The 16,126-nt window shown below is 40.0% G+C and overlaps 4 protein-coding genes across 4 annotated transcripts; all 4 read left to right on the top strand.

Annotated features, from left to right (window-relative positions):
• Window positions 1-728: 728 nt before the first annotated feature.
• Window positions 729-4,129, top strand: LOC128880800 (uncharacterized). Its single transcript, XM_054131255.1, has 3 exons — window positions 729-1,074; window positions 1,605-1,742; window positions 2,540-4,129. The coding sequence occupies exons 1-3, from the start codon at window positions 849-851 to the stop codon at window positions 2,743-2,745; spliced, it is 570 nt and encodes a 189-aa protein (XP_053987230.1). The 5' UTR covers window positions 729-848; the 3' UTR covers window positions 2,746-4,129.
• A 357-nt stretch (window positions 4,130-4,486) lies between these two features.
• On the top strand, window positions 4,487-7,042 carry LOC128880852 (uncharacterized). Its single transcript, XM_054131353.1, has 4 exons — window positions 4,487-4,932; window positions 5,387-5,686; window positions 5,756-5,859; window positions 6,039-7,042. The coding sequence occupies exons 2-4, from the start codon at window positions 5,494-5,496 to the stop codon at window positions 6,276-6,278; spliced, it is 537 nt and encodes a 178-aa protein (XP_053987328.1). The 5' UTR covers window positions 4,487-4,932; window positions 5,387-5,493; the 3' UTR covers window positions 6,279-7,042.
• A 476-nt stretch (window positions 7,043-7,518) lies between these two features.
• LOC128880980 (protein lethal(3)malignant blood neoplasm 1) lies at window positions 7,519-9,951 on the top strand. Its single transcript, XM_054131601.1, has 5 exons — window positions 7,519-7,862; window positions 8,176-8,562; window positions 8,876-9,007; window positions 9,110-9,310; window positions 9,428-9,951. Exons 2-5 carry the CDS (start codon window positions 8,424-8,426, stop codon window positions 9,886-9,888), a joined length of 933 nt encoding a protein of 310 aa, XP_053987576.1. The 5' UTR covers window positions 7,519-7,862; window positions 8,176-8,423; the 3' UTR covers window positions 9,889-9,951.
• A 2,406-nt stretch (window positions 9,952-12,357) lies between these two features.
• Window positions 12,358-16,123, top strand: LOC128880842 (uncharacterized). The gene is made up of 2 exons (XM_054131331.1): window positions 12,358-12,986; window positions 15,406-16,123. Exons 1-2 carry the CDS (start codon window positions 12,686-12,688, stop codon window positions 15,747-15,749), a joined length of 645 nt encoding a protein of 214 aa, XP_053987306.1. The 5' UTR covers window positions 12,358-12,685; the 3' UTR covers window positions 15,750-16,123.
• Window positions 16,124-16,126: the final 3 nt, after the last annotated feature.

The raw sequence follows: 16,126 nt of genomic DNA, 5'->3' as shown, positions 1-16,126 counted from the left end.
TACCAGCAATTTAAAACCAGCAATGCAAAAATAAAATATAATTTTCAATTTACATTCAGCCCTCTATTTACAAGATCAAGACTATCGCCACATTCAATCTTCTCGAATCAAGACTACACATACACGTCTACATTCGATCAGAACGTTTCCTCCTCTTAAAAACGCGACCACTCCGTCTCGAACTACCCATTTCTTTAAACAAAATTCACGATCCGCAACACTTTTCTTCCTCGTAGGTCGGGAAGTGAAAAAGTGGCCCGACATACGTGTCAGCATGACTCAAAGGGCGATCCGAACCAAGTCGAGGAGAGTGTGCGCGCTGCGATTACGGGACAGCGACCGTGGCAATGATATAGAAAGTGGGACATGGTGCAATCGTCCGATACACGAAAAATCACAAAGAGAACGCGGCGTGGCTTCCAGCCGATCCGTTTGGGTCACGAACGAAGAACGTTGCCGTGCAAAATGAAAAATACGTGCCTGGAAAAGCAGAGAGGCGACACAAAGCGTTCTATGGAAAAGTGTTTCAAGTACCGCTCGCCCCCGCGCACGCATCCACGAAATTCGAGGCGTTGCGCAGATCCAGCGCGCACGCGGCGCCTGTCACGAAATTCGAGGTGCTGCGCAGATCCTCCGCGCACACGCCGACCGATCTTTTTAGTTCGAACGGCGCCGTGGCCGTTCGTCCGAATCACACTGCGGCTCGTGCGGGATCGATTAACATCGTGTGTTCTTCTGGCAACCGCCGCCGAAAAATCGTCCCTGGCCCACGGAAATTCGTTCTCCGAGTGTATCCATTGTGCGTCGATGAAGAGAATCACGTGATCGCTGCAGCAACCGGTTCGACAATGCGGCCGATTGGCTGGACGCTGACGTGCGTGTTATTGGCATGCACTTTTTCGAAAAGCCCGAGGGTCGAGAGCGCACGCGTCGTGACCGCGAGAGGAGACGAAGCTGGACGCGCCAAAGTCACAAAACTTTTCCCGATTTACGACCAAGAGGCGGTGGATCCTGACGTGCGGGCGCTCAGGGAATTCCTGGACGATTTATTCGGTACCGAGAGCAAGGGTCCAGGTGAGTTCGATGCTTACGGAACAAATTAGATAGTATTTCCACGAGGAACGGTATTTGGAATGATATTTCAGCGATTCGATGCTGTCACGAGTAACGAAGATGTATTTTGGGTGCTTGGTGCTTTTAATTTTCAGTTTGTATCGTTTAGGTTTCACTTTCGTTGTTTAGATGCGTCGAAACTTTAGTAGTACAGCTAATCTCTGACTTACACCGAAAAATCACGGTTTTCTGTAGGAAAAGCCGTATTAATTCAAAATGAAAAACGAAGAAATATTAGTCCACTCATAAGATAATACATATATATAAAGCACTATTGTTAATTTTTGTTTCTGTACGCATCACTTTCCTTTTCAATTTCTGTTTTCCAATATAGAGATTTAATGAAACTATACAAATGCTATAGAAGCATTTCTAAATATTGATCTTTATTTTAATCATCAAAGTACCAATTAATCTAGGGCGCATGAATGCAAAAGCTCTAACTCGTTTTCTAATTATTTTGGGGACTAATCAAATTTTTGAATATTTAGAATCAACTGGAAGGCAAGCCCGTACTTTTGGCGTGAAGCGAATTCAATTCATGCTGATGCCGATGGTGTACAAAATGGGAGTGATGATGACCATGATGACGGTGTTGACGGTGATCTCGTTGAAAGGATTGCTTATTGGTAAGTACGCGTGATGGGGGTTAAATCGATCATGCTTGACGAAAAGATAACGGTGAGCCTTTGTTAGCGCGCACTGTACGCATACGCGATCAGGAGACATCGACGACCCATTTTGACGATAAGACCTCTTCACGGGTCGACGATGTGCGTTAGGTACACAAATTTTACCGGTAGACCTACTTTCTTTTATAATACGTTCGTACAACGCTAAATTTAATAACGATACTGGTGTCCTTATTTAACCCTTTTGTGACTGAATTAGCACTAAGTTTACCAGGTTGCTCAATTTCACCCAAGTATTTGAAACTTTTTTCTAAAGTCACTCGAGTAAAAGGTTGCAAAAGGGAGCTCTACGACTTTGTTTTTTAATAAAAAAAAGTAAGCTTATTAAAGTACATAGTCCTGGTAGACACTTAAACGACATCCTTCACGTTGGTGTCTTCATGACAAATACGTAGTTAAATAATTTTTAACGAACCGTGCTCTTAAAGAGTCCCTCGATAGACGCTGTCGGAAATGTTTCAAAACGATTCGTAAATACATACTACTCGCATAAATATAAACATGTTAGTAACAAGCACGAGCACACGTGATCCGAATGCCCCTAGAATCTTTGAATCTGAGATTAAACACGAAATTCCATACAACTTAATTTCATTCTGGTGCCATACTACTAATCTTCGATATAGCTACAATAATCCCACATTTCTTAATATAAAAACATATCATTTAAATATCCTTAGACTCGTTGAATCTTCCATCGAACATGAATTCCATACAAATTAATTGAATTTTAGGCGCCACACTGTTGATGCTCAAGATAAGCACGATAATCGCAAAGTTTTCGACTGGTTGGGGCCAGCAGCAACCGCCATCCTGGTCGGCTCAACCCATCCACGTGCACGTTCACAACAGTCTACCAGTCGGTCACCAGCAAGCATACAGCGACTGGATGCAGCACAGCGGTCCAGGAGACGAGGAACACTATTATTACAGAGGATAATGGAGAAACGCTTCGAGAGCATCCTGCTCCTCCCGCGGATGAGAAACTGTTTCATCGTCGACCACAAACGAAACCAGGCTATACGCACGTTACGTTACGTCCGTCATCGTTGCTTTTTCTTTTTTCTTTTTTTTTCTTGGTCTGTTCATGCATCATCTATTTCTCTTGCTGTTGCGGTTTGCGCTCGACGATTGAGCGAATCGAAACACCTTTGAACGTATCACGCATTTAGCCCACGATGGCACACCCTGCGAACCAAAGCAAGTGATCTGGGGACGTCCTGTAAATAATAGCGCAGTCTGCCAGAAGCGATACGGAACGAAAGAATGTACAATGAATTTTAGTGGTTTAGTTGTTGTAGAGGAAAATTACTTTGATCGCGAGGATGGGATACCGTGGATTCCGTTAAATGTAAACAGTGGCGTGCTCGAAGGCGTGGCTCGAAGGTCTGTTATGACTTGGAATTTCTAGGACGTTGATATCAACAAATCTGTAAACCTCTGTGAATTACTTTTTGGGGTGAATAGAGTTCTAGTGAATTAATTTTAACACATTTTGGCTCTCAAGCACTTGCAATGATAATTTTACTCGTTATTTTAATAAAGATTAAAACAAATAAAATTTTATTTAAATTTGAAAATAATTATATATTCATGCATACTGTATAAAAATGATACATATGAGATAATATATGAGAGAAAACTTATATTCTTTTATCTAATTTTTCGAAATTGGAAAGTATCTATCTTACACGTTACGTATTTTTAGACAAATAGCAAATAATTGCACGTTCAAAGTAATTTTCCTTGCCACTCGTGTAACCGCACAAACAAATTTATTCCAAGTCTTTCACTCGCACTTTCACGAATAGCCTGCAGTTTTACGCATTTATGATGCGTATAAAAGTGATAAACACATGTAAAGCGTATGCAATATACACCCATTATTTAAAATAAATTATTAATGTAACTATATTAATTTAAGAAATATTTACCTACATACATATTGTATGGGTTTCTTATATTAATATACGTTTAATTAGTACAAGAAATGCGCAGACTATTTATGAAAATGTTCATTCTTCTGGTTGACTGTGCCACGATTTTCCGGATACCCTGTACAAGTATTAACGAGTAACTAGACGAATTTAATTTAATTTAATTTAATATGAATTTAGTGTCAGTAGGCCCTAACTAGGAGATCGAGATACCGAAAGTGTCTCTCGCCTTGTGGTCTGGACCAAACTGTTAAACCAAAATCACAGACATCTACGTTTAAGGAACAACCGTGATTACCTCACGTTACCATTAATTTATTTGTATAAAAAACGAATACACCGCTCGTCGTACGTCTACCTATTTATAAAATTACATGTATCGTCGTAGAAAATATTTATTAAATTCTTTGTCACGTAGACTGTTGTGTCAGTGGCATTTACCCTTTTAGGGGAATTTAGTGATCATTTTTAAATTTGACTTATACAAATGACGTCCAACTGTGCGTTTCAGTGTAATCTAACGAGACCGTTGAAAATCGAAATCGAAAGGACCGTTTTCAACGAGTTGAACCGAATTTTCCGGTTGTCAAGATCGGTTGAACTTGCCGGAGTTAGCGACCACCGCCGGCAGCGCGCACACATTGCACCTTTTATGACAGGAGTGCATCAGCAGGCTGCACAGACCCAGTTTCCTGGCTCTAGTGGGGTAAGCGTAGAGCGAAAAAGGAAAATGTCTGTTCTCCGCTCGGCAGATCACAGCCAGTAGCCTCCTCGCCTATCTGATGCATGCACGCGTCTCCCTAGTCGATTACGATTCACCTGGAGGAAAAAATTATTCACTGTTCTATCGACTGTATGCGAAGCTCGAGTGTCAGACGAGTGTCGAAATGAAAAACATGTGTTTGCTCCGAGAGCTGATCTGACAGCGTCTCTGGAAGTGAGGAAAAAGTTGCCGACAAATACCGTAGAATTACGAATGGGATTGCGAGTGAGTGGGTAACGGGGCGAGGCACTCGTTTGTGCTCCAATAACGAGCGGTATTAAACGAACGGCCAAGAAAAATGCAACAAATACGCTGCTTGGAAGTGGGCTGTGATTACCTTCGAAAATATCGAGCAACAATTATACTATCGAACGATTTTTATTCTACGAGTGACGGTTCGGAGATTAAGGCGAATGGGTATCTACAGGTAAGAGAACAGGACTTGATTTTCTTCTGTATTTTCATCTGTAGAATCATCCCTTGAACTGTTTACCACGTGTTTACCCTGAACATGTGTAAATTAGAAGGTCAACCCGAGGATTCCATGCACTTATAATGACGTAGCTAATAAGAAACATGCAAAACATGCAAATTGTAATTTAATATTTATGTTATCGAGTAGATTTGAAAATAATTACACGTTCACGTTTGACATATAAAAATGATCCATACGGGATAAAGTAAGATCAGCTAATAATAAGAAAATACTTGTATTCTTTGCTCTAGATCTTCGAGGCTTGTTTCACCTAATAAATAAAATAAATATAATAATATTGGCACGTTATAATTAAGATTCATAAATACATAAAATCTTTAATTTAATTATTAAATAAAATAATATAAAGAAGCGGGAAAGGAAGTATGTAATGAATACTTTATAGTTGTAGAAATCCGATACGTGAGTCTGGACTCTCATAGAATCGATTTTATCAGTTTTATTTCGCCTTTTGGAAAGTGGATTTCTAAGTCGCCCGCCACTTACGAAGCTATGAATGGAGCGGAAGCAACATTCTGGTGGATCTGTTTCGCGATTGCGTTCGTCAGATTCGCTCGAGCCGAGGAGAAAAAGGACTCGGAGGGATTAAACGAGACTCTACAGTTTAATATTTGTCGCGGAGTGACGGTGTGCGTCGCGAATGACGAAACGAGCATCGTGATAAGAATGTCCACACTGTTTAAGGGTACGTGGCACCGTGAAATATCAATTGGTTCCAGAATGGATGCAGTGCACTCATAATTCTCGTTTTTAGGAAACGAAGTAGAGCAGACAAGGAACAACGGCAGATTGAAATTGAAAAAGGGCACTCTAAAGAAGATTGGAATGGCGTTGATGATGGTGCCCGTAATGATGCAGGTTTGTATCGATGATAAATATTTTCCATCTCTGTATTCGTTTTTGAAATTCGAGAATAAGTATCGTTTCCGAGGGAACTTTGGGAAAGTGTATCGATATTAGAAAATAAATTCGGATTTTAATCTCGTCTGAGAGTAATAGTCGAATATAAAATATAAAATATAAAATTTATTTTTCAGTTAATGTCGCTACCAGCCACATTGGCATCCATAAAATTCAGTTTGCTGCGAAGTATCGTTGTGGGAAAGCTTGCGTTGCTCATGGTACTCTTCAACATATTCAAGAATTCGCAACGACAAGAAGTGGTAGTGGTCCATAAACCCGAATACCACGATCATTACTATAACAGTTATCATCAACCGGAAGACGACGACGAGGGCTGGTTGGGAGGCATGTTGTTAAGGAGTCACGAGCAATAATAATTGTGATATAAACTTATATTACATAAGTTATATTATGTGGATTACTTTTAATATAAATTGCTATTATGGTTTTTCTTTTTAATGCAAACAAAAGTTTACAGGGATCGAAATACAACTGAAACGTTCCTGAAACCAAACTAGTAAAAATTGCATGATTTGTTTGAAAAAAAAAACAAGTATGAAATGGATCAATTAAACCGTACTTAATCTCCCTAATTAAAAAAATACTGATATTTATAATGCGTACTCTTTCGATACTCTTCTTGCAAGAAATTGCGTGTCTGTAATAGGAAATAGACCGTGAAATGATTAGCCGATAAGGGAGAAAGCAATTTAGCTTAATTTTGCACAATTTAGAACACTCGCATAAAAGTGTGCAATCAACAAAGACCATTATGCAATCTCCGCGTAACCATTCGACGCTCGATCGATTATTCGATTAATAATCGGTTCTAGAGGAAGTGACCGGTAAAGAACCAATGGCGTGATATTTAGTGACCTAGTTCGGGCCCAAGTAACGGGATTTCGGTCCAGATTCGGTGGCGATCCATTCCGACGACATGCTGGGTTTCCCTTTTCTCTGCCGTTTAATTCAACGTCGAAATCGAAATTTGTATTATAATCCTGATCGATTACGATGCGACAGAGTGAAACGAAATTCCTAATATTACCATTTCTTTTCCTATCCCAAAATCCAACTATCGTGTGTTACCTCTTGTAGTTAGGAGGATATTACAATATAGGAGGATATAGACGGTAATGTCCTTCGTAATAGCTACTTATAATAAAGAAAATTTATTCATTTATAATAAGGTAATCACCGTTCATAATAAAGAAAATATAATTGATCACAGTTAAACAATTTGAAATACCTGCCAGATTTGGAATATTCTCTACGTAAATTACACAAATAGCAATTTCAGAAATTAATAGCCTGTATCGCAAACAAAGAAAAATCGTAATGTTTCACCGCTAATTATTCCAAGAAAATTGTTCTGCTTTCCTAAGGACGCGACAAGCGGCAACAAACCTACAAGCTACCCGTGAACCGTCGGCGTCGATAACGTACACGGATCGTGTACTTGTAGCACGTAAAGAGAGTCCTGTCAATGTCAAATTTATTTCCTCAAGGCCTCGATATTCGCGGTGCGTATACGTGCCAGAAACCCACCTTCCGTTTGAACATTGTATCGTTAGTATGCCACCGTCATCGATCCTGTATCGACACTCGTCGCCATACCGAGTCGTAACGCTATACCGTTTTCTAAACTACAAAATGCACGATGCACGACGCATACGTGGCAAATCGGCAATCGAACCAGGTCTAATCTTTGTATGCCTGGAACTTTAGTCGACGTGAAAGAATTCGACTCTTTTCTGAAATCTATTATCGCGTTTCAAATTTCCTCGAGTGTCGAATCGCGGCTATCAAAAATATCGGAGTGTATTCATTGAGCGTTGGGAATAATAGTAATATTCCCCTTTGGATTTCAAGATAGAAATAGCATCGATTACTTCTTGAATCCTAATCGTCCCTTCACCGAGACTCGTCGTTTCCTTTGAAGAAACTGCGGACGTCCAGTACGAGGAATACTATGCTGACATTAGAAACATTGATTCTTCTGTTAGATTACCTACAAGCCTTTCAATTCTCAGCGATTTATCTCGACTCTTTCACTTTAAAGAGAAAAATCTCTAGGCCACGATGCCTCTAATAAGAATATTGCTATGATGAAATTATGCATTATTATTCTTATTACATGGTATTTGGTTTGTTTGCGAGATAGAAAAGGTTAAATAAATAAAATTCATGTCTTTCAAAATATATGCAGTTTTGTATATTTTATACATGCACTAGAAAATGTTGCGACTGTACGATCGTTTGATATTGTAGATGTATTCAATGATACGAAACACAAGAAAGACAAGTGTCGCGTTTTCCTCTTCTCCACGAGAATCCTCATTTCCATCTTTCGACGGGGAAAAGATTTTTCTCCGTTCGGTTACATCAACTCTCGATCGTCACCATTCAGTTCTGCGATCTTCAAGTTGCAACAACCTCCGAATGACATTCTTTACCGCGAGGATCATCGTGGGAGTAATCTGAATCTAAACGACGCGACGTCGCAACCATTCTGGAAGATGGACTTTGCTGTTCTGTGCGTTCTTTGTTACATTGTGTGGAGGAATTTCGTGGTGGCAGAGGAAACGAGCAACGAGACCAGGCCGTACGAATTTTCGTTCAACATCGTGGACTTTCAGCACAGATACGAGAAAAAAGGTACGTAAAAGTTGTGCAAGTTGAAACATTGAAAATGTTAGTCCAGGGAGACTCTTCCCTAGAAACTGACCAAGTAGAATAATTTGTTTTTAAGTATAAGACAATAGTCTCGGTCTCGACTACAACATTTATATAATATAGTAAATGTCAACAACTTACTGATGCGTTTTCATTTCTATAAATTTGTCTTTTCACTTATTTAACATTCAGTGTCGGTTCATAGTATTGCCAATCAAATGCAAAATTTGAAATATGTAGTATGGCTAATTCGAAAAATTATGGGTAATTCGAGCTTTTTGAGTATTTTAACAAGACGCTAACGGGATCATCACTGGAGAGTTTGGATTCATAACCGCGGATGGAGTGTATCACGAAACCGGATACGCCACAGACAAAAATGATGATTTTATTATCACCAGGATGAAAAACAGAAAGATAGCCAGTCGTAAGTCTCCAACCTATTGAACTTGTAATAATCGTCTGGTATTTATTACTATACGATCGAGAGATCGTTTGGTCGAACGTTAATTAAATTTATGTTCACAAGTAAAGGATGCTCTGGAGATATTCAAAGACCGACCAGAAGCTGCGAAGAAGCTCGTGGAAGCTGTGGCAAAGGCTTGTGGCAGTTGCACTATTCCTATAAAACAAGACAAGATTAATGATACCACGCCAGCTGCTCCAACTGACACACCGATTGCTTTTAAGACAAAATTCAGTCCTAAGCTGAGCGAAGTGACGAAACCTGGTAACAAGTTATACGTAATAATAAATTATTATTGAGGATTAAGGCTTGGGATGAAGTAAAATTCATGACGATCGTCTCCAAGTATCACACTGTATATATACATAATTATTTTCACAGGTGGAGCAATTTCTCCAAATAAATCGGTTCAAGAAAGAAATAAAATACCTGAGACTCCCAACGAGTCGTCTAACGAAAGAAGAGGAAAAAGTTTGCCAGATGGAATCGTGAACACAGTGAACACAGCAGAGAAGTCTTCAAATAAACCTGCAGCTGATCCAAACACGAAACAATCGAAAATGATCGATTCTCTTCGTGGGAACGATATTTATTATCGATTCAACTATACCATTACGTCCCACGAGCACCAGGAAGATGGATACAGGGATGGGAAAAAGGATGGTAGTTATCGAGCAGAGAGTGAAAATGGCGTCGACACGAGGGTCAAGTATCTGTCGAACGAGTTTGGTCATCAACCTAATGTATCGTTCGTTCCCAGCGGCAATGGGACGGCGCGGGCGCGAGCGCCGGCGGAGGACCTACGTCTCAAGGGATACTCTTTTCTTTGGTATTGGTCGTAAGAAATCATCTTTTGTACCAGAAACCTTGGTATAATATAAACACATAAACTTGATTAATTCGACGCCTACATTAAAATAAATATCAAGTATTATCTATTTATGTGTCTGATTAATTTCTTCCCGTATTGGAAATTGATGCCAACACATGGATTTGTTTGATTTAACGACGCTCGAGCAATCTAGTTCACTGCTGGTGACAAATTCTTTGGAATTGGTCTTTCTAACGTCAAACCATGACCAACGTGTGAAACCCGTTCTGCAAATAATCTAGTTTCACCAGTCATTAGTTTCAAGGTAACATTACGGCATGCTAATTATGTGGTCTTCTCGCGTCGGCGACGGCATCGCACCGTTCCGAAAAATAGGCCATCTTTGAGAATTTTTTTCGAGAGAAAGTATAAACCAGAACTTCCTCGAATTAGCCACATAGCTTTTTACGTTATCCAAATATTTTAGAATTTTTATAGCTAGAATATCATTGGACAGTGGTATTAGGACGCTGTGAAGCGCACCGCGATAAACCGCTTTCACTGCATGTACTATCGCACCTCTAAAAATATCCCAAAGTTTCTAATTATATGTGAATTATTGAAATTTATGGAAAACTTGACGCTCTATATCTATATTTACGAACAAAAAAATGAAAACTGACAAAATAACGTCATTTAAAATAAAAATGATCTATTTCAGGATCAAATTTCGATGTTTCTAAAGATAAGAAAATGTATTTCTTTTTAATTAAATTGAGAGTCTCAGAAAAATATTTTAACTTAGATTACATAATTCTTGAAATATGAAGTATGTAACGAAGAAACAGGTTTAATATAATATAAATCTGAAAGACCAAGAATTGTTCTTTTCAACTTGGTTTTGTATGGCCGAATAAACATCACGCACCTCTGCTCTGGCATTACGTGAATTCTGCTCTTTTCGATTACCATAATAAAGGCGTTCCGCCTGTTAAAGGCGCTCCGACTCGCGTGTCTCTGCCTAACAAAACAACTGTCACAACAACTTCGAAATTGCTGTCCACACAATTTACGTATTGGTAATTACTCTATGCAAAAGACCATTTGTAATTGTCGCGTGTGCGCGCGACGTTTTACACTCGCTTATACGATTACTAAAAGGCTCGACGAATGTGTAAACAGTGGTGTGAAAGACTCGTAGCAAATCCTGTAGCAACTAGTTATAAATTAGCGTTGTCAGTGTTAGCAAGAGATCTAATTTATAATTGAACCAGTTTTGAACTATTTGATTTACATCCATAATAAAACAGATTGTATTACATTTCGCTTGACGATTTTACATGTATCGGTCTGATCAATTTCACATTTCTCACGTTCATCACTTTATCGAAAATGAAAAGAAAATTAAACGCAGCGCGACGAAGCCGAATAAAAAATGCGCGTCATTCTTGATCCCATGGCGCGTTTCGAAAGCAACGATTTCACTACGTTTCCGTGTCTCTTCGTTCTTTAAATAACGATAAAAATGGTCGGAATTAGGTTGTATTAGCATCCCGCCATAGTTTCAAACGGAATTTCTGTCGTGGGTCCACATACGTGACTCACACGCGTGCCAAGTTACACTAGCGCAATCCTAAATCCATTATTTTCTTTCTTTTCTTCGATTCTTTATCCGAAGAAGCGGTATAAAAAGTGCATTCCCACGAGAAGAATCGGATTTTCGGCACGCGTAACGATTTCAGCGGAATGGCAATTAACGTATGCAAAGCAGAGATAAGTGGAGTTTTGTTTGAATAATAAATGACGAGTCGAAACTATGTATACGGATTTGTGCGCAATCTTGATTCGATTGAACAGTTATTCGTTCAACGAGGATCTTATTTTGGTTGTACAATTCGGATTGGTATCTTTATTTGGAGAAATAATGAAAGATCGATTAGTTGATAATGTATTTTTGTGGCTATTATCTATAGCACTTCTATAAAATGTAATTTAAACAAAGTATACATGTATGTGTATACAAATTAATATTCAACGATCAACCACACGTGCAAAATGCTGCTAATAATCAGGCTGCGAATGTTTATGCGGTTATAGCAAATAAAAACATGGTAAAATCAATGAGAATGTACACAAATAGAAAATTATATAAAATTTCAAGAGTATCTTCATTTCCGCCCATCATTGCACAAATCGATTAACTCCATGAAAGAAAAAGTTGAGAAACGCGACGAAATAATGTACATTATTTTTTAAAATTCAAATAAATATAAAATTAATAAGAAAGAATAGCCAAGAAGTAATCGTCGGTATTGTTGGAATTTTTATGCGACTGCGATGGAGTTAATGAATTTGTCCAGTGAACATTCGCAACATACTAATTAAAGAATCGATAGCCTTATGTATGCTCGAAGGGTAATTCCGGGCTGCTTGACGTCTAAACGAAAAACTAGCGATCGAGTGGGCCCCAGAATTGGGTGTCCAGAATTCCTCGAGGAGACCCAGACGTTGGCGCCGCTGGGTTCGAAGTTGGAACGATGTGTGCCCACGAAATACCGGCGGTGGGGGGATGCCGGTCGGTTCTCACTCGAAACAGGACCAGGTTGATTGGCGGAAGTCCAGAAGGAAGGGGTTAGACTCTCATATATGTTCGACCACGCGCCTTCCACAACCACTTGGCGCCCGTGACACGCGGTCCAAGGATATAAAAAGCGGAAGGTCGAGCGCGAATTAAAGAAAATAACGAGCAAGGGTGGAGATCAGGAGGCCCGTGGGTGCATATATCGCGGTGGTGAACAGTGTCCATTTTCGAATTCACGACAGCAATCATGAGGATAGTGTCCGTCTGTCTGGTGGTAGGACTCGCCCTGTACGTCCAGGGTGAATCGTTCGAGAGGAAACAGGAGGACGGGAGTGTCCTGGAGTGTGTGCTCGAGGACAACGCGATGGGATGCTTGAGAACGAGGCTCGCCAGAGACATCGATCGGATCGAGATGCAGGTGACCGGGGAGAAGAGCGAGACGCCGATGAGCGCGGTCATCGAGCAGGCTGGCAACTTTGTGGCCGAGATTGTTGACGACATGCAGAACCCAGCAAGGGCCGACGATCTCGAGGAACAGAGCGGCGAAGGTAAGTTACTATCAGAAATTCCGAGTAGGGGAGGGAACCCATTCATGTCATTCATGTGTAAGGTGTATCTGCTTTTTTTCTTTTTCTTTTTCTTTTTCTTTTTCTTTTTCTTTTTCGTTTTCTTTATTTTGTTGGAAGCACAGTATTCCTTTCCTTCTCGTGTCATAGTTAAACATAGTGTTAAATCGAAGAGAACCATAAATGCAATTGGCCGTAATTATTTACTAGCAAAAGAGTAACTCTTTCCAAGCTTTTATTCGTTTCTGATAAGAGAATTGGTAAATGGTAATGCAGGGATAATATTAGAGTAATATTAGAGGGTGTGGGATTAAAACTAATAACATGTAAAAGAGAATTTACAATTAATATGCTAGTATTAATCTTCAACATGGTGTTTTTATTATTTTAATTTAATGAATGCCATAGCTATCCTGAATATTAATTTTAGAAATGTGAAAGCTTGAAGAATGTTGTCTTATTCTAAATCAAATAATATTGTTCCCACACCACTAATTGTAAGACAAAATAATTCACCTGAAATTTGTGCATTTAGCATCGAGAATTTTAAAAATAAAAGTTCCAAATAAATAGTTGTCCATATTTGAATCTCTTTTTCTGCCTACAAATAATTTCGAGCCACGTGTTTGACCTACATTGCGAAATTAATATTACTGACCATTTCTCATTGAGAAACGAGAAATGATGTAAAAGAAAGAACTATTATAACGTATATTGTAATATTTGGATCTTTAGTGATAATTATGTCGCTGTCATACAGGAGTTTGTTAACGAAATAAATTAGTACGGGAAAAACACAGTGGAACAAGATCGAAGTGCATTAAAGGGAAGCACAAAGACATCACTTGTCGCTTCAAGTAACACATCTACATAGATCGTAATTTCAAATTAGATTACGCGAAGAATACAAAGTCGACCAGCTCGAAACGCACGATCGGATGTCGTTATAAACTGGGTAAACGGTCGCGGCGCGGCGTGTCTAACGTTCATAGAAGGTGTTGAAAGAAAGTTAACGCTTGTTCGAAGAAAGACAATTAACATGGGAATGATTATAGAAAACGAGCACTTGGCGACCAAGCGAATACGTGTCTTTAGGTCATTGGCGATCGCTTGAAATGCAACATCCAACATGTCACCGCGTTCTCTCAGTTTGCGCACAGTCTAATGGGACGAGCCAAGTAAACCCACGCTAACGGTACCCAGGGCTCGTTATCGTCGTTATCTTTTCGCGCAAGACGCCAGAAAATTGAACAATTTGGCAGACGTATTACGCAGGACTCGCGTTCCTTCGAGATACGTCGGCGTCGCTTCGAAGCGTCGAAACGCTCTTCGTTTACTCGTCTCTGTTCTGGTATCGCGATGAAAATCGTGACTCATTTTTAAGAAAGCCGGCATGAAAGAAATTCCGGGACCCACAGGAGGTTTCTGGGTCACGCGACTGGGACATCCCAAAAGCCGATTCGATTGCTCGATCCGAGACGTGCGGTTGGTCCTGTTCGATACAGAGTTCATCGACGAAGGTCTTCCACCTTACAACGCTACGAGGAGAATAATAGTTCTAATAGTAGAAGCTTATATTGCTATAAATGTCAACGAAGCGAATAACTGTCGTTAAAATTTATAAGTACATGTACATTTTTGCCAATACTTGTTTAAAATTATATCGAAAAATCGTTAAAAAGGATGAAACTAGCTGAAACGCTCTATGTAGACCGATTCGTCTGATTAGTGATTAGGCATGCAGAGCGAGGAATTAGCATCGACTAACGCGAGTATCGAATGAAGAAACGAATGAAAGCGCGTGAATGAACGTCGTAAACGCCTTTATTACACGCACGGGATCTCATAGACAATTTGTAGCGATACGAATCGTGACCATCAAGCCGACCGTAGAGAGTGAGTTCGTGGTAAGCAAACGAGACGACTGGTTCCCTGGTTTCTGTGTCGATTCACGCATTAATGTGCGCATGGGTCGAGGAAGGGCGGCAGGGAAAATCGGTGCCACGGGTTTCAAGAGCGTCTTCGACGTTGTAACGGTGTCTTCATCATTCTCCTACTCCCGCTTAGCCTCGCTTCGACGCGAAAAACGGTCCCGGAATTTACATGGGCTTAAGGGGCTTCAAAATTTTTTACTTAGACCATAACAAGAAAATTTATTTGTAAATGTAAGGAACTGGCCCAAATTAATTGGAATGTACACCGAAATGAGCCGTTCTGGCTGCAGAAATCGAAAAACTCCACTTTTTCAATAAACTTTAATTTACGTGTTAAAACTCTTGGTATAGTCATAACTTTTTATATTTATAATAACTTGACTGAATTTATAATGACTTAATTTGTCGCGTTAAGCTTGTCTTGAAATTTCACGCAAGTTAAATATCCCATGAAATTATGATTGCAGAGGAAGGACGTAGGAACAAGGGCAAGAAAAAGAAGAAGCAGCTGCAGAAGCTGTTGGGTCTGGCGATGCTGTTCAAGGCCAAGCTCAGTCTGCTGCTCCAGCTGATCTCCACCCACTTCCAGCTCAAGTTCTTCGCGATCGCAATCCTCGGCTTGGTCATCAACGCAGCCAGGTTCTGGATAGACCTGAAGAAGTCCCATCCATCCAAAGTCATCTACTACGAGCACGCTCAGCACCAGCACCACTACGATCACGACGACCATGAGCAAAACTACTGGGGTCGATCATCAGGAAACGAATCTCCACAGAATTTAGCTTATTCCAGCTACGCGCCCAAAGATTAGGGCAATCGAAGGAAAGAGCCTAAAGAAAAGAGTTCGATCGACGAAAGAAAATAATAACAGCGAAAATGGAGCTATCCCCAACTGTCGCTGCGATCATTCTCTCCGTGCTCAGGTTTCTAGTTAATTGTTGAGAATTACTGAAGCGACAATTCTCGATTATTTCGTCACGAATCGAACACGAGTATACGTATACGCGACCGCGTGTAACTTTTTATATTTATGTTGTACTATTTATTTGTTTGTTTGTTTGTTATTTATGTTACCAGCCAGCGCGTTAATATCAGCGGAAACATCGTATCACCACGATTGAGATTCTTTGCCTCGTACCAAAGTCCACCTTGAGTACCTGCTGTCGTACGTTTTCTCGCGCTCCTTAC

This window comes from Hylaeus volcanicus, chromosome 8, assembly GCF_026283585.1.
Source record: "Hylaeus volcanicus isolate JK05 chromosome 8, UHH_iyHylVolc1.0_haploid, whole genome shotgun sequence".
NCBI classification, from domain to species: Eukaryota; Metazoa; Arthropoda; class Insecta; order Hymenoptera; family Colletidae; genus Hylaeus; species Hylaeus volcanicus.
The sequence above is the reverse complement of the archived record's forward strand: the minus strand, read 5'-3'. Positions and strand labels throughout refer to the sequence as shown.

Bases quoted from the DNA above. Each gene is read 5' to 3' on its own strand.
- LOC128880800 (XM_054131255.1), top strand. From the start codon at position 849: ATGCGGCCGATTGGCTGGACGCTGACGTGCGTGTTATTGGCATGCACT. The intron at 1,075-1,604 runs GTGAGTTCGATG...TTGAATATTTAG, and splicing joins TACCGAGAGCAAGGGTCCAG to AATCAACTGGAAGGCAAGCC. The intron at 1,743-2,539 runs GTAAGTACGCGT...ATTGAATTTTAG, and splicing joins GTTGAAAGGATTGCTTATTG to GCGCCACACTGTTGATGCTC.
- LOC128880852 (XM_054131353.1), top strand. From the start codon at position 5,494: ATGAATGGAGCGGAAGCAACATTCTGGTGGATCTGTTTCGCGATTGCG. The intron at 5,687-5,755 runs GTACGTGGCACC...TCTCGTTTTTAG, and splicing joins AATGTCCACACTGTTTAAGG to GAAACGAAGTAGAGCAGACA. The intron at 5,860-6,038 runs GTTTGTATCGAT...TTTATTTTTCAG, and splicing joins TGGTGCCCGTAATGATGCAG to TTAATGTCGCTACCAGCCAC.
- LOC128880980 (XM_054131601.1), top strand. From the start codon at position 8,424: ATGGACTTTGCTGTTCTGTGCGTTCTTTGTTACATTGTGTGGAGGAAT. The intron at 8,563-8,875 runs GTACGTAAAAGT...TATTTTAACAAG, and splicing joins GCACAGATACGAGAAAAAAG to ACGCTAACGGGATCATCACT. The intron at 9,008-9,109 runs GTAAGTCTCCAA...TATGTTCACAAG, and splicing joins AAACAGAAAGATAGCCAGTC to TAAAGGATGCTCTGGAGATA.
- LOC128880842 (XM_054131331.1), top strand. From the start codon at position 12,686: ATGAGGATAGTGTCCGTCTGTCTGGTGGTAGGACTCGCCCTGTACGTC. The intron at 12,987-15,405 runs GTAAGTTACTAT...TTATGATTGCAG, and splicing joins CGAGGAACAGAGCGGCGAAG to AGGAAGGACGTAGGAACAAG.